At 36.5% G+C, this 21,946-nt stretch overlaps 1 protein-coding gene across 3 annotated transcripts in view; it reads right to left on the bottom strand.

Annotated features, from left to right (window-relative positions):
• LOC150086917 (VWFA and cache domain-containing protein 1) overlaps nucleotides 1-21,946 on the bottom strand; it is a 464,860-nt gene that overhangs the window by 245,890 nt on the left and 197,024 nt on the right. For all 3 annotated transcript variants that reach the window (XM_090372820.1, XM_090372822.1, XM_090372821.1), the window contains exon 13: nucleotides 4,748-4,871. In XM_090372820.1, coding sequence (XP_090228946.1) covers nucleotides 4,748-4,871 — 124 coding nt within the window. The remainder of the gene's footprint in view (nucleotides 1-4,747; nucleotides 4,872-21,946) is intronic.

Below are 21,946 nucleotides of genomic sequence, written 5' to 3'. Positions count from 1 at the left end.
TGTTTATGGTGACAATACTGTAGATGTTAGCACAGTTAGATGTTGGGTAAGACACTTTAAGAGTGGAGAAAGTGACAGAAGTGGCAGGCCAGTAATGCCAGTGACAACAGACAACAAGAGCTGGATTAACATGCTGATCAAAGAAGACTGCTGCATCACAACACGGGAATTGTGCAATGCAGTAGTTATAGTGAAACCTGATGTGATAACCATCATAAAGGCTACAACAAGGTTTGCACCCGTTGGGTCCCGAATATGCTGACAAATATGCTTGGAAAAATTATCTGTAAGGAACTTCTCCAGGACTACAAGAGTGAAGAAGTTTTTCTTTCATACATAGTCACAGGTGACGAAACCTGCGTCCACTATTATGACTCTGAAATGAAGATACAGTCTTTGGAGTCACATCATCAAAATTCACCGCACAAGAAGAAGTTCAAAAGACAGCCTTCTGTCGGTAAAATCATGGCAACAGTGTTTTGAGACAATGATGTGGTTTTGCTGCTGGACCTCTTGGAGCATGGCACCACAATCAACTCAGATCGATGTGGAAATGTTGAAAGCTTGCATCTGTAGAGTTCGACCACACAAAAACCTTAATGAGGTTCTTCTCCATGACAACACACAACCCCCCCCCCACACCAGTCTGCACACAATGGAGGCCACTGCAAAACTGGACACTGGGGTGCACTGTTCTTCCTCACTCCTCTCATAGCCCAGATCTCGCACCTTCCGACTATCACCTCTTCAGCCCGCTGAAGGATGCACTCCGTGCAACCCATTTTGCAGACAACGACCAGCTCAACGACGCAGTGTTCGCGAAGCCCTCCAGAGCAAAAGTAAGGACTTTTACAGTATTGGAATATAGCATCTGACTCAAAGATAGCGGAAATGCATAGAAAATGGTGGTAGCTTCGTGGAAAAATAACAGTGTGTTTATTAATGATTGAGGATTAATTGATGTAAAAGGAATAGTTGTAGGAATTAAATTTTTGGAGGAAAAAATAGAAGGCATTACTCTCGTACCGCTCCTCATCAGATATAACATTCATTTCTTCTTGTGCCTCATACACTGTTGTTCATTAGCTCTGGAAACACTCTCTCTCTCTCTCTTTGAAAACTAATAACTCATAGCACAACCCTCACACGCACAGCTGAAAGCAAAGGAAGCTGCATACTGTTGCACTTGCCATCAAATTAAAGTAAGGAACAGAAATGGTGGGATGCCAAATTATTTTCCATATGAGCACAATTTGTCACTGTAAGAGAAAAGTTTGAGAGGCAGTGCACTGGATGATTAAACATAAGTAATAATAACAACATTTACAGGAGTATACTATGCAGCCTATTCACTTCTGAGGTCAAGCAAAAATTCAAACTAATAACTAACCCACCTACAGACAGTTCTGCACACGCACGCACGCACGCACGCACGCGCACGCACGCACGCGCACGCACGCACGCACGCACGCACGCGCACACACACACACACACACACACACACACACACACACACACACACACACACACACACACACACACACACACACACACACACACACACACACACACACACACACACACACACAGAGAGAGAGAGAGAGAGAGAGAGAGAGAGAGAGAGAGAGAGAGAGAGAGAGAGAGAGAAATAAGAAATAGATTCTTATACTTTCTTTGGATCACGTTCCAATACTAATGGTTATTATTAATATTAATCAGGCCAAATGATGTGAGGAAGCAAACTCCATTAACAAAAATAAATAAATAAATAAAAAAAGAACACTGAGTCGATCACTTAGCATGAGCCTTGTTGTGCCCCAAGCTTTTGCTGTACCGCCACAAAAAAAAAAAAAATAAATAATAAATAAATAATAAATAAATAACAATAACAAGTTTTTTTTATAATAATAATAATAATTGTCCATAAGCAATTGATATTTATAACAAAAAAGGAGAAGCATTGTAGTGCAAAATTTCAAACTTTGGCATATGGATCTGAGAGGATCCATATGCCAATATCACCCTTACACTTTTGAGGCATTTCTTAAAATACAAGCTGCAGTAACTCAAACTGAACACAGGCTTGTTGTCTGTGCCCTTTCCTTGTTAGTTTCACATGTCTCCATTATCAAGTTTTTCAGAATTTCACAGAAAAGGATTTTCTTCCTGTCTACAGTAGTCGTGCAACATGCATTTCAGATAATTTGTTTAAAGCTAAAAATGATCATATACTTACTCTCATACATCTTGCTGCAGGGTGAGATCATTGCGAGCAGATGCACTCATCCCACAGAAGGTACATATTATTGGTGATTATTGGAAAAGGGAAATATTTTATGCAATAAAGATAGGTGGAACAGGACCAAGTTATGTCTTCATAAGACAAGAGTTGGCAATGATTTTTTGTATGTGTTGATAGTAATAATGTTAAGCATAGACTATGAGGCTTCATTTAACAGATATGAGGTGACATAGAGAAAAGATGTGCATTAGAGATGAATTTGAAGGTGTCTGGAATTTTGCCAAAACACAAAATGGAGGAAGTTTTGATAAGAAAGCCTCATAAATCAACTTGGAACTCAAAAGAATGTGCATGGCTCGTAGGTTAGAACTTTCTCAGGATGACCAATGATTGTTAGGACACAGGGACTATCTTACCGACATGGAATACACCTGAATAGAATATCTGCTGATGTGGTGATCAGGTGCTAAAATATTTGCTGTGGTATCAAGGCAGCATTAAGTGGGAGGGAAAACCTGTCAGTTTGGAATAGGAGCTATACAGAAGTAACAGTGTTATGACAGTCATAAGCCGAGGCAGAATTTAATTCTTGTATTCTTTCTATTGGGACATGTACTAACCTAAAAAGCATGAGGAAAGAAGCTAGTATTAAACATAGGACTAGCAATTACATGGGCTGTGTTTAAGTTACTAAAAAAAACAAACAGCCACGTATTTACCTGTTTAGGTGTATACACATAATAAAGAAATGCATATTTCATATTCATAAATCAATGCTGAGTTGGAAGTCATCGTATGCTAACAATAAAGAAATTAAAGAAACATGGAACACTGATAATGGGGTGGAGAAGAATCTGAATAAAGTGATTACAACCTGTATAAAGAGGAGAGAAATAAGGAAAGGGGTTACACTTTTGGTTAAGAAGCATACAAAATAAAAACAATGCAATCAATAGACACAAATTGCTAGTGAAATATTGAGTCAGTCTGCTGTGGCATAACTAGGGGAGAGAGAGGGAAAAAAAAAAAAAATGAACGCAGAAATATATGACTGTGACGGGTATACAATGAACAAATGAAATACAGACAAATAGAGTGGGCTGGCAAAACAGAATGTGTTCTTATCAGAAGTTTTTAACTTCCCAGATATGAACAGGAACTCACGAATTGGAAACTCCCTCAGTAGCAAAACAATTTTTCAATTTGCTGGGTAGCTGGTTTCTACATCAACATGTTAGAGAAGCAACAAGAGAAAACAATATTCTTGACCTAGTTATCAGCAGTGATTCACTATGTATTAAAAATCTTCCAGCAGGAAACCTGTAGGTGGTACTAATCATAGTGTATGATGTGGGATTTATTCAAAAAAAAAATAACCACTGTCAAAGATAAAGAGAGGGGTATTTGTTTTTACAAAGGTGATTTTAATGGGCTCAATCATTTTTTAAGCTCTTTTCAGTGGACCAACTAATGTTAAAAAATGCATATGTCAAATGGGAATCATAGAGATTACTGAATATATACATTTTGAATGATACTGCTTAGTTCATATACACTTTACATAAACTAAGGGATATTGTTCAAAGCTTAGAACAAAATGGATATCAGATGAACTGATAAATTTAGTAAAGAGAACAAAAATGAATGAGGTAATTATAAATTGTAAAGGAACACAGAATCCTATGTTAAGTTCAAACCAGTTTGTAATCAAGTTACTCAAGACGTCAGGAATGCTAATGAAGATGAGGAATTTTTAGTTAATGGTGCAAGGAAAAGCAGCAAGAAATTCTTTGCACGTGTTTAATGCTAGAAGAAAGAAAGATGAATCATATCCCACTTGACATGAATGACATATCCACTGATAATCCTATACGAGTTACTGACAATGTGAATAAATATTTTGCACATACACGCACAAAGATTTTAGAAACTGAGTTGGCTGACTTAATTAGGAGTTAAATGACTTTATAACTGATAGGAAGCTAGAAGAAAAAATTTTTGCTGCAGCTAAAAGTGAACAAAGTACACAGGGCTGATGGAATCTATCCAATTATATATAAAAAAGCAGCAAGTTCACAACACATGTGTGTATTAAAGTGTATTACTTGAGTTTTATTAACTCAATCTGGCTAACCATAGTTATGTAGCATTTCTGGCTGTTCACAAGGATGCACACCACTATAAAAAATGTGTATCTCCACCTTTACCTAAGTGCTGAATGCATACATATGTGAAACTGCTATAACAATGAAATTAACATTCTACTTGACATAAAGCTGCCTCAGAGAGTATAAACATCCCCTACCTCCTCATACCTGTTTTCCCTATAATAAACTGAAAATCAGCTAAACTAATTTAATCTGGTGTTAGATGAACAACAATAGTTTTATTGCAGCACGAAGGTGATCATATGATAATCTCTACTCCCATAACTTCGTGTTAGTATACTTTTCCTTCATTAGTTTTTATAACATGTTTCTTGATTATACATATATACACACATACCTTGTAATGGCCTGATAAACATTTTGGAATTCTGGCCTGTTTTCCAGATGCCATATATCTGTGTGCACAAGCTGTTCACTGGCAAACGTTGGGCGGGTAAAAAAAGGATGCATGAGTGCAATACCTAAATAAATTTAAAAAAGTTACAGATTAACTGGATAAAAATCTTAATGATACATTAATCATTTCTTTTGAAGCCAATAATTCTGAAATCAGTATTTACTTTACTATTACTTATCCATAAGGCAGTCTTCTTTTGATTACACTTGTCAACAAAATCTAAACTTTTTTGAGGAAGAATTAATAACACCACACTAACATATCACATGATATATTAAGTTGTTTCTATTGAAATGTTGCAATTAAAATGGAAACACCTCAATACTTCAACACACAACAATCACTAAGCGAGCACCGCATTCCCATAAGGTAACATATGTATTTGTGAGTTGCGGTCAGTGCCATAGGATAATTCCTAATCAATAATAAATGGTAGTGAAAAGATGCACAAATGTCGGTCAAAATATTTAATATTCAAATATTTGTACATATAAAATATTCTGAATTACATGCATATATAATTATGTGGTAACTACTTACATATCAAAATTAAATTTAAAATTCTAATTAAAATCATGAATTTAATTGATCTAAATTGATTTTAATTGATTTAATTTAATTGATGAATTTAATCATGAAAAATGTGTCGATTTTGGGTTGTACTTTGGCCCTCTTCCTGGTAAACTAAAAAGGGTTTTAATTTTAAATCCCCCACAGCATTACCACCCAACAATAAAGTCAACCGATCCTTCGCCCGCTTTGAAACCTGGCATATTTTTTTCTTCTTTCAATATGAAACTTCTTTTAGGCATTCGTTTCCAAAAGAGGTCCTACATCATCTATTTTAAAAACTTGTTGAGAAGTATAACACATAATACCCCTCTTCAATTTGAAAGTTTCGGCTCCTTGATCTGCACTTGCAGCTTCTCCCTGGATTTTAAATCTATTCAACCAGCCCTTACTAGTTTTAAATGGTTCCACATTTTTTTTTTTTTTTTTTTTTTTAATAATATTTAACTTAACTGAATTCAGCATCGGATATTATCTTCAATAAAATTAGTTAAAGTCTCTCCATTTTAATCCTAATAACCAGCCTAGCCCTAGTTGCTTGCAGTGGAACAGCTGTCTTTCCCACTGCTAAAATTAATTCTTTATTTATTATAATTGTTCTTACAGTTAAATTTGTCAGCCCTAAATTATGGCACACATCCGCTTGTTGTTGATCGGAATCGATTCGCATCAAAACACCTAATTTAATTTTGAAATCCAGTCTTTTTCTTACATTTATAGTCTTTGTACTGCATCCAGACATTGTTGCTTTTTCATTCTTATCGGCCATTATTAACTCTTTGAAAATGTAACTACGTTGGTCGCATTAATTATGATACAATGTTTGAGTAAACTGTCTGTTATGCACGAGGTCTAATACTGTACTGAGTGATGAATAGACTTTGGATAAATGCATATAACGTAAATATTACAAGATTTACATTAATGATCAAGAAATATACTTGATCATTTTTTAAAATGTTGATCTAGGAACTACGTAACAAGTCACTGTACTACAATTAAATTAGCGTGCGAGAAAATTTCACTAAGTATGGGAAACGTTTTAATGCTGTTTTGCTATTCATTTTCAAGCTATCGGCTCCTTCAAATGAAACGATTTCGTTAAATATGCCAAAAATGCAATCTGTAAAAGAGGGTTATAATGATTTGTGACAGCATTATAGTCAGATACAGGTTATAATATAAGAACAGCGTTATAGCGAATCAGCTTAAAGCGAACCTGCATTATAACGAGAGCCTGCTGTATTCCCATGACAATGCCTAAGCTATATATGTGTTGATATTAGCATTTTCAATTTAACTGAAAAATTTCAATAAAACAATTTAATTTATCAAGGAATACGTTAGTGTGGCATTATCAATTCTTTCTCAAATCATGAAAGCAATCACGCAAAAAATCCTTTAATTAATTAGAAACTCCCCCCGTCAAAGATATAAATACACTTTTCTAAATTAGTGTTGCACACTGATTTCAAATGTGTTCTCATTTTTTCCCCCCTGACACGTGTTGTTTTCATGCTATGAATGCAGATAATATCAGCTCAACTTATGACTATTTCATTACAAGATACATGAGCCTGGTTACAATTACATTTTTATCACTTTTCAGTGATAAAAATGTAATTGTAATATAATGGGTAAAAATGCAATTTAAACCTAATATACTTTATATGCAGTGCACTACTGAAAACAAGTTAATTAACGTGTGCAGTGCATTACACTTCAAGCAGCAAATAGTAATAATTCATGATTTATAACAAAATAAGTCAAACTGTTGGTATGAAAATTTGTTACAAAGATTTCTAAAGTATTCTAAGCAAGCACTGAAATTATGAAATGGATGTGGGCTCCTGTTCCCAATTTATAGTAATATTTCTGTAGGGAATGCTATGAAATCAGAACAGAACTTAGAACCATCTATGCCAACAGAATGTATGTTTAAAATTTGGTAGCAATCTGCATTTTTCTTGTCAATTGAGTGTCAATTAATGAGAAAATATACTTTCATTTATGGTGATTTTTGTAGTGTAGAAGAGGCCTGTTCACATCACACTTCATTCTATTTTTTCCTTAAAATTAATTTGCATTTTTTCTTCTTTTCCTGTGATTAATGGAGGTAAAGGGTAAATACAATTATCTCCTTATTAATTAATTACTAAAAATTATAACGTTACAAAGCACTTAATAAAACTCTACTTTTATGTTCTCAAAATTTAGCCGTTTAGTTTAATTACAACTATACAATAGTTACTGCTCTTCTCCCAATATACTTTTTTTAAGTAGCTTTTCTCTCTCCATATATGGATCTCTTTGTAAATGACAACACATTCACAAATTTTACATAACAATACAAGCAAAGTATGCACAGACTGTCTAAAGCTAACAATATTGCATTAAAGCTACATTTAATCTATGTATTTTTTGTTTCCATACAAATTGTATGGAAACAAGTGCAACAAGATTCTGCACGAGGGTGTCCAGACATTCTTCAATATTCTGATTATAGATCTCGTATTTGCTGTAGATGTCATCTTTTTTGAGGATGAACTTGAAGATAGGAAAACAACCAGCTTGGATTAGGTGGCTTATCTTCCCTAAGCTAGTGTTTCCTAGTCTTCATATCTTGTTTTCTGTTGGTCTCTGGTGAGAAACCTGATAGCTACTACAGTGACACATTAAATGGCTAGGTAGATGGCAACTAGCGTTACTTGGTTGTTAGCATTAGTGGAGGCATATGATGCAAGAAAGCAAGCTTATAGAGCATCAGCAAAAAAAAAATTAATTAATTAATTAAATATCTTTCCTATTTCACCCATCCATACACTCCAAACATTTGTCCTCTTCTTCCTTGAATTTATTTAAGCCATCAACTTCAACAACGACAGATGGAAGTTTGTAACAGCAATCAACTACCTGTTGGCTAAAGGCAAATTTCTGCACATCTATTTGACAACTGCCTTTTCTCAATTTCAGTTTATGCCCCTTCAAGTTTATAATCTGAGTAAGAGGAAGAATCCAATCAGCATTGAGCCTGCTCAATCCATTCAAGGCCTTATACACCTCAATCAGACAAACTCGCAGGTGCCTAGTTTCCGGACAGTGCATTTTGCAGAACTTAAGCGTTTCTTCATAAGATCACCTCTTTGTGCCTTTTACCAGTCTTGTTGCCCTTCTCTTACTCCTTCTACCAACTCTACATCCTTCCTAAAATGAGGCTTCCAGACCTGTATGCAGTACTTAAGGTGTGGCCTAACCATTGCCTTATATATGGGAATAATGACCTCCTTATCCCTGCTAGCAAAATTCCTGTATATCATTGACAAGACCCCATGGGCTGCTCTGGCAGCCTGTCTGTACTGCTCAGAAAACTTCATATTTGACTGCACAATTACTCCAGGTCTCTTTCATTCTCCACTACCCTGAGTGTAACACCACACAGCTGGTACATTTCTCAGGGGTTACAGCTACCCATATGCAGTACTTTGCATTTGTCAATGTTAAACTTCACTTGCCACTTCTCAGCCCATCTGCCCAACTTTTCCAGATCCTATTGTAGTAGCATACAGTCATTACTGTCATTAACAACCTTACCAACCTTTGTATCATCTGCAAACTTTGACATTAAGACTAATATATCTTCATCGATATCACTAATAAATATACAAAACAAAAAAGGGCCCAACACCGAACCTTGAGCGACTCCCACCAAGAACATTAGCCACAAAGAGCAGTTTTCACTCATTACCATCTTTGTCTTCTCCCACTGAACCATTCTTTTATCCATTGTAGCAAATTGCCCTTAATACCATACTACCCCAATCTGTACAGCAGTCTTCCATGTGCAACAGTATCAATAGCTTTCCTAAAATCCAAGTACAGCATACTCTCGATTTACTGGGATCGGATTAACTGGGACACTTCAAGACTACAAATTAAAAAAGAAATCATAAAATTAAAGTAATAATTAGAATAGGTATAAACAGATTTTTTTTGCAAGTCATAAATAAGTGACAAGAAGCAGTGTTATAAGTCATCATTAGGATATTAGTGTACCTATTATCTTGCAACCCCCACTGTCTTCACACCTGTTGCTCGAAAAAAAAAAAAAAAAAAAAAAAAAAAGAGACCAAATGTTTAGTTTATTTTAGTGTATTGTGTCGATTTGTTGGTTTCTGTCGCACCACAAATGGACAAGTTTTGTTTCGTTATTTCAGGAAGGGGAAACACACACACATTTCACTACAATAAGGTAAAAACCCACAGAATTCCAGCCATTGGTATTATCGCAAATGCAATAAGATCGAGTTTACAACCCGTTTGGCACCTGTGTAGCCAGGTGGGCAGGAGCAGCAGTGCGTAGCACACGCTTCTTGATTAAGGCCATATTGCTCCGGGGATATGCGGTGGTCATTTCCTGACTTTTCCACATCCTCTGTATTTGGTGGTCACGGGCTCAGTTGCTAATGCTCCTAAAAACCAAAATAACAACAACATAACATACCTCAACAACAAACAGCAAAGACTTTTTTACTTATATAAACTCTAAAAGGAAGGGGATGAATCAGATTGATCCGCTTGATATAGATGATTTTACTGTAGATGATCCTGGTCAGATAACTGCCAAACTGAATGAGTATTTTGCATCTACATTCATGAATCAGGAATTCTCTAGGGAAGTGGAGAACAGAAGCTTATTAAACTCCAACAGGGAGCTAAATGATTTTGTAATATGAGAGCAAAGTGGGGAACAAATTGTTGAAGTTAAACATAAGAAATGCACCAGGGGTTGATGGGATCTATCCAGTTATATATAAGGAGGTGGCAAAGGAAACTAAGCAAACCCTTAGCCATAATTATGAGAGCATCAGTGGACTTAGGGGAAGTCCCCATGGACTGGAGATGTGTAAAAATATCTCCAATTCACAAAGGGGGTCAAAGAATGAAGAGTAATTACAGACTTGTTAGTTTAACTTCTGTTCTGGGGATAAAAAAGGAGTCACTGGTAATAAGCATTGCAGGATCATCTAGACAAGGCTGCAGTAATAATCCAGACACAGCATGGGTTTGTTAAGGGAAAGTCTTGTCTGACCAATCTGATTGGATACTATGATGTGGTCACAAAGGAAATGGGTGCAAGAAATAATTTTGATATGATATACAGTAGACTTTCGATTTTCCGGGATAGATGGTAAAAAAAAAATTCCTGTATAATCGATTTCCCGGTTAATCCAAAAATACAGCAAGTTCCCGACATACATAAGAGATATATTGCCGAACTTCTTACGTAAGTCAAGCTTTACGTTACTCAGGAATGACTAAAAAAATATTGCTCCAATATTTCTGTGATATGCCAAAATTACAAAAACAACATAATATCCTCAGAAAAATGAAGAAAAATAGTTAAATATTTTTAATTAGTCCAATTAAAAACTTTATCTGGTGACAGCAGTGAATAGCCGGAGTGGCACATAAGAAAAGAAAACATAAAAGGAAGAAAAAAAGTATGTTACTGTACTGTAAAAACTGGTTTGTGTTTCGTAGTCCTGGTTATTATAGTTGACCTCGTTGGTGCCGATCGCTTCTCATATTCTGTCTTTCTCCTTTATTGTGTTCACCATTGCCACTGACAAATCTGAATTCCGCGCAATATTTGTTAATGTTTTACCATTTTCATACATCCTTATTATTTTAATTTTCTGATCAAACTCAATTGCTTTCCTTTTCTTGATAGATTTACTAGTACCGCTGTCACTTATTCTCTTAGTCGGCACCATGATAACGGTCAAAATGAAATTTTCTGAAAAGAACTTAAGCGAGCTCACAATTTACTAAAGCACATTACTGGAAGTCACTGCCATAAAACAATAAAAACAGTTTTCACTTTCTGGTTTATGGGGCGTTTCTGTTAGTGCAATTCATTATAAACAGGTTGTTGTTCTTGTTATTTGGTTTTTAGGAGCATTAGCAACTAAGGCCATATTGCTCTGGGGATATGCGGTGGTCATTCCCTGACTTTTCCACATCCTCCGTATTTGGTGGTCACGGGCTCGAACCCCGGTCTAATCAAGAAGCATGTGCTACGCACTGCTGCTCCTGCCCACCTAGCTACACAGGTGCCAAACGGGTTGTAAACTCGATCTCATTGCATATGCGATAATACCGATAGCTGGAATTCTGTGGGTTTTTACCTTATTGTAGTGAAATGTGTATGTGTGTCCCCTTCCTGAAATCTTCAGTCATATAAAAAAATATATATATAAAAAACATAACGTAAGTCTGAACTACGTAAGTCGGGGACTTACTGTATCGAAAAATGTTCAGCAACCTATGTAAAAAGTATGGTGATAGTTAAAAAACGAAACAACTTGCCACGTACTACTCGCGTGTTCAATACAATGCTTTCCTTTTATATTTTAAAATGTCTTCCCTTTTTATATTTTATATATGGTTTGGTCACCAACACATTATAATGGTTCTGTAGAGATTTAACTTATGGGCCATTTTCAGACTTTTGAATAATTTCAAGTTTTTGTTTAATTCTCTTGCATGTGCCCGATATTTTTGCTATTTCTAAAAAAATCCGACATTCCTGACATAAATAACGAAACAAAACTTGTCCATTTGTGGTGCAACAGAAACCAACAAATCGACACAATACACTAAAATAAACTAAACATTTGGTCTCTTTCTCTCTTTTTTTTTTTTTTTTTTTTTTCGAGCGACAGGTGTGAAGACAGTGGGGGTTGCAAGATAATAGGCACACTAATATCCTAATGATAACTTATAACGCTGCTTCTTGTCACTTATTTATGACTTGCAAAAAACATCTGTTTATACCTATTCTAATTATTACTTTAATTTTATGATTTCTTTTTTAATTTGTAGTCTTGAAGTGTCCCAGTTAATCCGATCCCAGTAAATCGAGAGTATGCTGTACTTGGATTTTAGGAAAGCTATTGATACTGTTGCACATGGAAGACTGCTGTACAGATTGGGGCAGTATGGCATTAAAGGCAATTTGCTACAATGGATAAAAGAATGGTTCAGTGGGAGAAGACAAAGATGGTAATGAGTGAAAACTGCTCTTTGTGGCTAATGTTCTTGGTGGGAGTTCCTCAAGGTTTGGTGTTGGGCCCTTTGTTGTTTTGTATATTGCAAAAACTGACTATTATCACCCCACGCGAGCTCACAATTTACTAAAGCACTTTTCTGGAAGTCACTGCCATAAAACAATAAAAACAGTTTGCACTTTCCGGTTTATGGGGCTTCTCTGTTAGTGCAATTCATTATAAACAGGTTGTTGTTGTTATTTGGTTTTTAGGAGCATTAGCAACTAAGGCCATATTGCTCCGGGGATATAGAAAGGAAAAGCCAACGCTTCATGCGGTGGCTTTTCCTTTCTTCCTGGGTGGTCCCCAGCACAGTAGTGCTGGAAGTGCTTCCAGCTGGTTGAGCTGGATGGCCTTGCCCTTCCTGTGGTAGCTATACAGGGAATGGTGCTAGTTGCTTCACTAACTTCTGACTTTTTGAACCAATCCCTCTGCCTAAGGCCCGGATACATGAAGTTATCCTGTGCCACACTCAATGCAGTATGTTCAACATTTCTCCTTGTCATCTTCATCCTTCTATGGAGGTAGTAGTAGTAGTGGCATGTGATGCAAGAAAGCAAGTGTATGAGCTTATGCAGCATCAGCCAAAAAAAAAAAATCACACCATTCCCTCCTTAAATTTATTCAACCTATCAACTTCCACAACGACAGATAGAAGTTTGTTCCAGCAATTAACCACCCGCTGGCTAAAGGCAAATTTCCGCACATCTATTCTACATCTGTCCTTTCTTAATTAGAATTTATGCCCCCTTAGGTTCGTAATCTGAACAAGTGGAAGGATCCCATCAGAATTCAGCGTGCTGAATCCATTCAAGGCCTTATACACCTCAATCAGATCACCGTGCAGGTGCCTAGTCTCCAGTCACTGCAATTTGCAGAACTTAAGCCTCTCTTGGTAAGAGGATCCCTTCATTCCCCTCACCAATCTTGTTGCCCTTCTCTGTACATGCTCAAGTAAATCTACATCCTTCCTAAAATGAGGCCTCCAGACCTGTACGCAGTACTCAAGGCGTGGCCTGACCATTGCCTTATACAGAGGGATAATCACCTCCTTTTCCCTGCTAGCAAAATTCCTATATATCATTGACAAAATCCCATGACCTGCCCTGGCAGCCTGTCTGCATTGCTCAGAAAACTTCATATCTGACTGCACAATTACTCCCAGGTCTTTTTCATTTTCTACCACCTTAAGTGTAGTATCACACAGCTGGTACATTTCTCTGGGGTTATTTCTACCCATATGCAGTACTTTGCATTTGTCAAGGTTAAACTTCAGTTGCCACTTCTTAGCCCATCTGCCCAAATTATCTAGATCCTGTTGCAGTAGCACACTGCCATTACTGTCATTAACAACCCTGCCAACCTTTGTATCATCTGCAAACTTCGACATTAAGCCTGATATACCTTCATCAATATCATTGAGAAATATACAAAACAGCGGACCTAACACCGAACCCTGTGGGACTCCACTAATAACATTAGTCCAAGAAGAGCAGCACCCATTGATTACCACCCTCTGTCTTCTCCCACTTAACCATACTTTTATCCATTGTAGCAACTTACCCTTAATACCATTCTGCTCCAATTTGTACAATAGTCTTTCATGCGCAACAGTGTCAAAAGCTTTCCTTAAATCCAAATATATGATATCAAAATTATTTTTTGCATCCAGTTCCTTTGTAACCATATCATAATATCCTATCAAATTTGTCAGACAAGACTTTTCCTTAACAAACCCATGCTGTATCTGAATATTGCTACAGTCTTGTCTAGATGATCCTGCAATGCATCTTTAACCAGTGACTCCATTATTTTACCTGGAACAGAAGTTAAACTAACTGGTCTATAATTACTCGTATCACCCTTCGATCCCCCTTTGTGAATTGGGGATACAGCAAAATGGTGGATCAGCTTTGGCTTTTTGGGCCATTTGGGTAGTAATTGGGAGCAACACCAGGTGGTGCCAATCTTAGCCTCAGCTATGACTTCAACCTTGGCGAAAATCGGTCTGATAAAGTGACTTTTGTGATTTTCTTTTATTACTATTACTTTTATTTATTTATTTATTTTTATCTTTTATCATTTTTATTTATTTATTTTTTTGCAAACTGTGGTGCCTCCTTCCAAAACTGGTAAACTGAAAAAAGCAAAAATTACAAGCAAGCCACTTTAGATAGTCAAAAATAAATGATAGGAACAACTTTCACATCTAATTGATCATATTATGCAATCTAAAGTTGGAAAAAGAAATTTATCTTTTAAGCTGTTAAGTTTTCATGTTAATTTATTTAGTTAAGAATCTATACAGTAAAATCTTGTTAATTTACAGTTGAACGAACCAAAATACATCCATTTTGATTTAAATGGTTTGAGGTATACATACAAGATTGGAACATGTCAGTATTAATTAATGAAGAAAAATTTTTAGTCAATATTATTAACACTGTACAGACTTTTTGTAATTCTCACTGAAAACAGCCATTTGTGAATGTAGAGTTTACATTATGCCTAACCTAATTTAGTCAATATGAGAAATATAACAATTGTGCTGTGCAGAAATTCAGCAAATTTTTTGTAAGTGAAAACAAGATTGATAAGTTTGATTTTTGTCAACATTATATAGTTCAATGAATACGGGCTATGCATAAAAATAAGCACTGCTTTGTTTGCTATGTATAATTGTATAAATTTTAGAGAGAGAGAGAGTATCTATATTTTTGGTTATTATCTGTTGTTTAATTCTTATGATAAAAAAAAGTAATATCCCTTCTTCCTTTTTTTTTTGTGTTATTGCTTTCAGTGAACTTTGTTAAGCACAAATTGCTGTTACTACACAAGCCAGTGGTCAACAATACTTAAGAATATCTAAGAGCAGTAGATAGAAAAATACCCAACATCTGAGTACAGCTGAAAGGAGTTCATTTACAGTGGTGAAATTTTTCTTCAGTTCTTGAATTAAATCTGTTATTTTATTTATTTTGCTCCCTCCCTTTATGTGCATAAATAAATTGCTATTAACTAAAAACATTAACAATGGTAGCTACATAAAAGGAAATTATTATTTACATATATTAAAAAAAAAAGAAACAGGACCAACAACAATTTTTAGCATGACAGCCCAGTTCAATTTGAATGTGGAGGTTTTATATCTTTTGTCATTTAACAGGGCTCAGCAAAGTAGTAATAAAAAAGAGTTTTGTTGTTTTTTTTTTTTTTTTTGGTTTTTAGGAGCATTAGCAACTAAGGCCATATTACTCCGGGATATACGGTGGTCATTCCCTGACCTTTCCGCATCCTCCGTATTTGGTGGTGATGGGCTCAAACCCCGGTCTAATCAAGAAGCGTGTGCTACGCACTGCTGCTCCTTCCCACCTGGCTACAGAGGCGCCTAATAAAAATGAGAGAAAAGCTACTGAGGCAGTTTTCATGGTTAACCTCTTCCATAAATAGGGACTTAATTTATGCACATAGAAAAAAGAATTTAATTCCATGCAAACAAAGCTGCAAAATGCATATTTTTAAAGTTCTACCTACCCACCCACACTGAGCTCTTGCTTGGCTGCTCTAAAGTAATATCAAACTACTCGGCAGTTCGTCCAAGGGCTCTATGGCTAGTGTACATAGCTGTAATTAGCAAGAGCAGTTAAGTGCTATGTTATGAAGTTTACTCAATGAATGGCAGTGCTAGAAGAGATTATAGTGTCACTCCCCCCCCTTTTTGCATGGATTACAAGGGTTAAACAGCAAAAATATGGCCCTTGGACGAACTACTCGGCAGTTCGTCCAAGGGCTCTATGGCTAGTGTACATAGCTGTAATTAGCAAGAGCAGTTAAGTGCTATGTTATGAAGTTTACTCAATGAATGGCAGTGCTAGAAGAGATTATAGTGTCACTCCCCCTTTTTGCATGGATTACAAGGGTTAAACATATGGTTACTCTCTCTCTTTAGAAGGTATATGCAATTTACATAATAAACAGCACAGCATTATTTTCACTATTTTCCCCATGCAGACCAGCTCTATGAATCAAAAAAATGACCAATTGAAATGTGATGCTCAAAAATTATTTATTTTTGTGTTTACAGGGGCTAATACAGAATCCAGTCAGAATATTATGACCCCCCCCCAATGCAGACATCACACAGGCCTAGTGAATCTTACAGTGCACCTGTCAAGTTCACACACCGCAAGCATATAAGGCCTGATATTCGGCATCGGTGAATGCAGTAAGAGCCTCTGTCATGGGCAAAGCACACAACCTATCAGACCTGGAAAAAGGGATAATTATCGGCCATCAGCCAGGGGTGCCAGCATTTCCGAAACAGTGGACTTTGTGAAATGCTCATGTGCTGCAGTGGTGAAAGTGTATCAAGACTGGACAAATGGGACAGTTTTGATGACCCGATGTGGCAAATGTGGAGCCCCGTGCGCCACTGATTCCAGAGGTGAACGTCAGCTGAAACGTTTAGTCAGGACCGATCGCAGCGCTACTGTTGCTCAACTGGCCATCCAAATGAACTGTGGGGCCACCAGAAAGGTCTCTAACACAACAGTGCAGCGAACCCTGTTGCGCATTGGACTCCGGAGCAGACACTTGATGACAACACCCATGCTGACAGCCGTCCATTGCAAACAACACAGTCAGTTTGCACAGCAATAACGACACGGGACCCCGGCTGAGTGGTCTTCTCTGATGAGTCACGGTTTCTGCTCCAAGTGGATGAACAGTGGCGTATTAGGCATGAAGCCTCCGAGAACAGACACCCAGACAAGACTGTTGGCAGAAGGCAGGCTGGTGGGGTCGGCGCTATGGTCTGGGGAATGTTTTCATGGCATGGCTTGGGTCCGCTGATACCTCTGGAGGGCAACCTGAATGCAAATGGTACCAATTGATTGTCACCGAACATGTACGGGTGTACCTGATCGCCCACAGGGAACACAGTCACGATCAGCAAGACAATGTGCCATGCCATGTCGCCAGAATTGTCCGTGAGTGGTTTGAGGAGCACGACGAAGATTTCCAAGCTTAATTCCCTTAATTACTTCACTTAATTCCCCAGATCTTAACCCAATTGAAAATCTATGGGACCACAAATTCCATAAATGGCAACAAATACAACTGTGCAACAGATCAATATTTTGGTAGCAGCTGAAGATTTTATTAATGATTTAACATAATTAAAACACTATTGTACCATATTCAGATAAGTAAAACTGCTACCTACCTACTGGGTACAAAATATTCACATTTCTGTCATGGCCAGCAAATCAGCAAATGCAAAAAAGCCATGGATGCTGCAATATAGACAAGTGCAACCAAAAAACACATCATAAATATGGTTAGTCCAACAATCAGACGGATGGATTCTCCACCAAGGAACCTATAGGAACTCCTGGGTGCACTGCAGTCTGCATGGTCACAGATACCAGTAGCAACCTTCTGCAGACTTATTGAGTTCCTCCCATGGTGGCTGGCTGTGGTGCATGCTGCAAAAGGTGCATATTCTGGATACTAGGTAGGTGGTCATAATAATGTGACTGGACCCTGTATATACAACAGCATGACAAAACAGTAAAAGCTCTCATGCAATATTTCTTCCTAGTAGAAAATACAGTCGATTCCGGTTATTTGGGACACATCAGGACTAGTGCATTTTGGCCCGATTAAGCGGCTGCCCCAATTATCTGAAGTTTCAGGTAAATAGTTAAAAATACAATGGACCCCCCCCCCTTTATAATTAGTTCACTGTACTGTACAATCAAATCATGTTACGATGGACTCACCATAGTAAAGTACCGTTATACGATGTGTAGTAAGTGCCGGTCATTGGGATCACGTTTGTGAATTGAATTTTAATTCTATTAAAACAGCGATTCTAATTAGCGAAAATAGGAGGAATATTATCCACAGGCTATAGTAAAAATATATTAAGCACAAATTTACCCTTTATTACCTTACCAATTAAAAAATTAAATGATACGTGAAATTCGAAAGAATATACGTGATAATTGGAATAATTAATGCGTACTGTAATATGTACATACTAACTAGTTGACATTTCTGTTCACTCTACATTTGTGGGTGGGGGTTAAAATTTAAAACAGTAAAAAGATAAGCAATCAATAACAAAGAACACAGCACACACAAATTGCAAGTAACACAATACGTGCAAGTGAGAACGGAGTAACAAGTTACAAAGCTTTAAAAATAAGAATGAAGAGAAGATCTGAAAATTAATTTTTTTATATGATTGAAGATTTCATGGAAGTGTAAACACATTTCACCATAACAACCCACAGAATTCCAGCTGTCGGTATTATCGCAAATTCAGTAAGATCGAGTTTACTGTCCGTTTATGATAGATTTCACTAACAGAAAAGCCCAATAAACAGGTGATTGCTAATTGTTTTTAATTGTTTTAAGGTTGTGACCTCCAGAAATCCGACCGAACTACGTGGTACGGTCGGAGACAATCATAGGATCTTCGGTGTTGCAGTCTCCTGCCCCGATTAACCTGTGGCCCAAATAACAAGGATCCACTGTATTTGCAAAACCTTCCATCCAGATAATTGACAATGTTTTTCACTTTAAATCCCATACTTTTAATTCCTTGTTTGTCTTTTATGGATGGGCAGAGAGGTAATACCCAAAATATCTGCATAAATCTATTCCTGCTAAATAAATTCTTCAAAAATTTAATTCTGTCTGTCCATTCTTCAGACCAATATCTCTTAATATATTATTTTTCATTTAGTCTCATGTTGATAATAACTCTAAAAATCTCTTTTAGTTCATTTAGTGACACCTAAACCTACTATATGAAAGTCAGAAATTCTTATTTGTAAGAGTTTCCTATTTTTTACCCTCAATTTCTTCAGGAAGATCCAACTATTTCCCAATTTCACTATCGGAAAGGCTCTTTACTAAATAATTCACTCTAACACAGAGTAATTTACTTTCTGACTTCTACACTGAAGGAGTGGGTAAAAACTCCACCTGCTGTTAAAAATTGTATATAAACATCAATTACACATCCACTTAGTTTTCCAGATCATTTATGTGAAGTATATATGGACAGCAATACAGCAGGAAAACAGATTTTATAATTGGAAATGCTGACAGTTTTCACATTGGATTTAAGGACACAAAAAAAAAAAAAAAAAAAAAACCACCTGATGCTAACTATTGAATAAACATCAATTAAGATTTTCAGATTGTTTATATGAAGTATAAATAAATAGCAGTACACCAGGAAAACAAATTTCATAATTGGAAACACCGACATTGCACCAGTTCAGACATTTAGACTTTGTGTGAGAGAGAGAGAGAGAGAGAGAGAGAGAGAGAGAGAGAGAGAGAGAGAGAGAGAGAGAGAGAGAGAGAGAGAGAGAGAGAGAACACTGCCTGCTGTTAACAATTGAACAGAAACACAGATTTAGTTTTTCAGATTCTTTATATGAAGTATAAAAATATCAGTACAATAATTGAGTCAGTACAGCAACAAAACAAATTTCATAAATGGAAATGCAGACATTCTTGGCACTACATCAAACTGAAAGAGGATTTAAAAAAAAAAAAAAAAAAAACAGCCAAATGTGCTTAATTGAATACAAACAATCGATAAACATGAATTTAGCTTTTCAGATTGTTTATATGAAATGTAGACAGTAGTAAAATAACTGCAGAGGTACAACTGGACAAAAAATTCCATAATTGTAAAAACTGATTGGCGCACTGGACTGGATGTGGAATTTAATGATGTCTCACTTGGTGTGACCTTGGACCAAAGAGGGTTTGAATAACTATTCTTGCGGAAAAAATTAAACTCTGCAATCTTGTTATTACATGCAAGAAATTTAAAGAGGTTTCACGTGCCTTGTGAATTATTATTTTTTTTTTTTAAATCCTCCAATGTAAAAGTTCTCCCCCCCATGTCTGAAGTACATTTATTATCATTCTTTTCAAATTGAGCTCCTACACTCGGGGCGTCTCCGTAGCCAGGTGGGAAGGAGCAGCAGTGCGTACCACACGCTTCTTGATTAGACCGGGGTTCGAGCCCATCACCACCAAATATGGAGGATGCGGAAAGGTCAAGGAATGACCACCGCATATTCCGGAGCAATATGGCCTTAGTTGCTAATGCTCATAAAAACCAAACAACAACAACAACAACCTACACTCGGACACTTGAAGATGCACATTACCTGTGTTGGGAAAAACCACACGTTCTGTATCATTAGCAATCAATATTGGTTTTCTCTCTCTCTTTCTCACAGTGTAAACAAACTGGATTACACATACACCCATAATCCAAGTAACACTTATGTTTGTTATTGTTATTTGGTTTTTAGCAGCATTAGCAACTAAGGCCATATTGCTCCAGGATATGCGGTGGTCATTTCCTGACCTTTCCGCATCCTCTGTATTTGGTGGTGACGGGTTCGAACCCCGGACTAATCAAGAAGCGTGTGCTACGCCTAACACTTATGTGAATTCTTCATGATTTCCCATGTTTTCCTTATGGAAGTGAACACAAATATAAAGTTTAAAGGTGACATATACTATATAATGATATTAAAATTTGCAAGATACTAGCAAATTTTCATCATAAAATTTTGGTTTGGTTACAGCATTCCTTTTGAATTACACAAGCTATTGAACTTGTTAAAATGAGGAAGCTATTCACTTCTTCATCCTTCCTAAAATGAGGCTTTCCGACCTGTATTCAAAGTAACTCCTAACATTGCCTTTATACAACATATGTTTATACATATATTTCACCTCCTTATCCTTTCTGGCAAAATTCCTGTATATCATAGACAAAACCCCACGAGCTGTGAGGTTTTGTCTCTTCCTATTTTTATCTGTAGAAGTTTATTATTATTTGAAGATAATAAAACACCTTAAAGCCTACATTGGTATTATTCTGTTTATTTCCTAATTGGAAATACGTACGTAATGAGGTCAAACGATTCATAGTATTTTCTTACTATGCCTTCAGTGACTGCAAAGACAGTAACTAATGGTTATTATTATGAAATTATTAATTTTTTAGAATTAAAAGTTTTAGTAAATCTAACTAAGATCTAGTTCAAAGAATTTTGTTTTAAGGTTAATTTTTATACAGCAAATAACAATATGTAAACACTTTTCAGCTGTCTTTGCAATATCACTGTCAAAAAGATCACTTTGGTCAATAGAACTTGTTGATTTGTTCATGGGTGAAACATATACAGGGTGATTCTAAATTATTGTCGGAGTTTCCATGGCCTATAATTTTCAAACCTGAAACAACAAAATATCATCTGCTTATGGAATATGAAAGTGTAACTCAAAATGTTTTAATTGGCAATTCTGTACTCACTGCATTGATGTCTGGGAGATATTGATGGAGATTTAGTGATGAAGCAATGTTTTACGTATCAGGGAGGGTAAATCGTCATGACTGCAGAATATGGGG

The sequence above is a fragment of the Mastigoproctus giganteus genome, chromosome 4 (genome assembly GCF_048544385.1).
Source record: "Mastigoproctus giganteus isolate SK-2022 chromosome 4, ASM4854438v1, whole genome shotgun sequence".
Taxonomy (NCBI): domain Eukaryota; kingdom Metazoa; phylum Arthropoda; class Arachnida; order Uropygi; family Thelyphonidae; genus Mastigoproctus; species Mastigoproctus giganteus.
The sequence above is the reverse complement of the archived record's forward strand: the minus strand, read 5'-3'. Positions and strand labels throughout refer to the sequence as shown.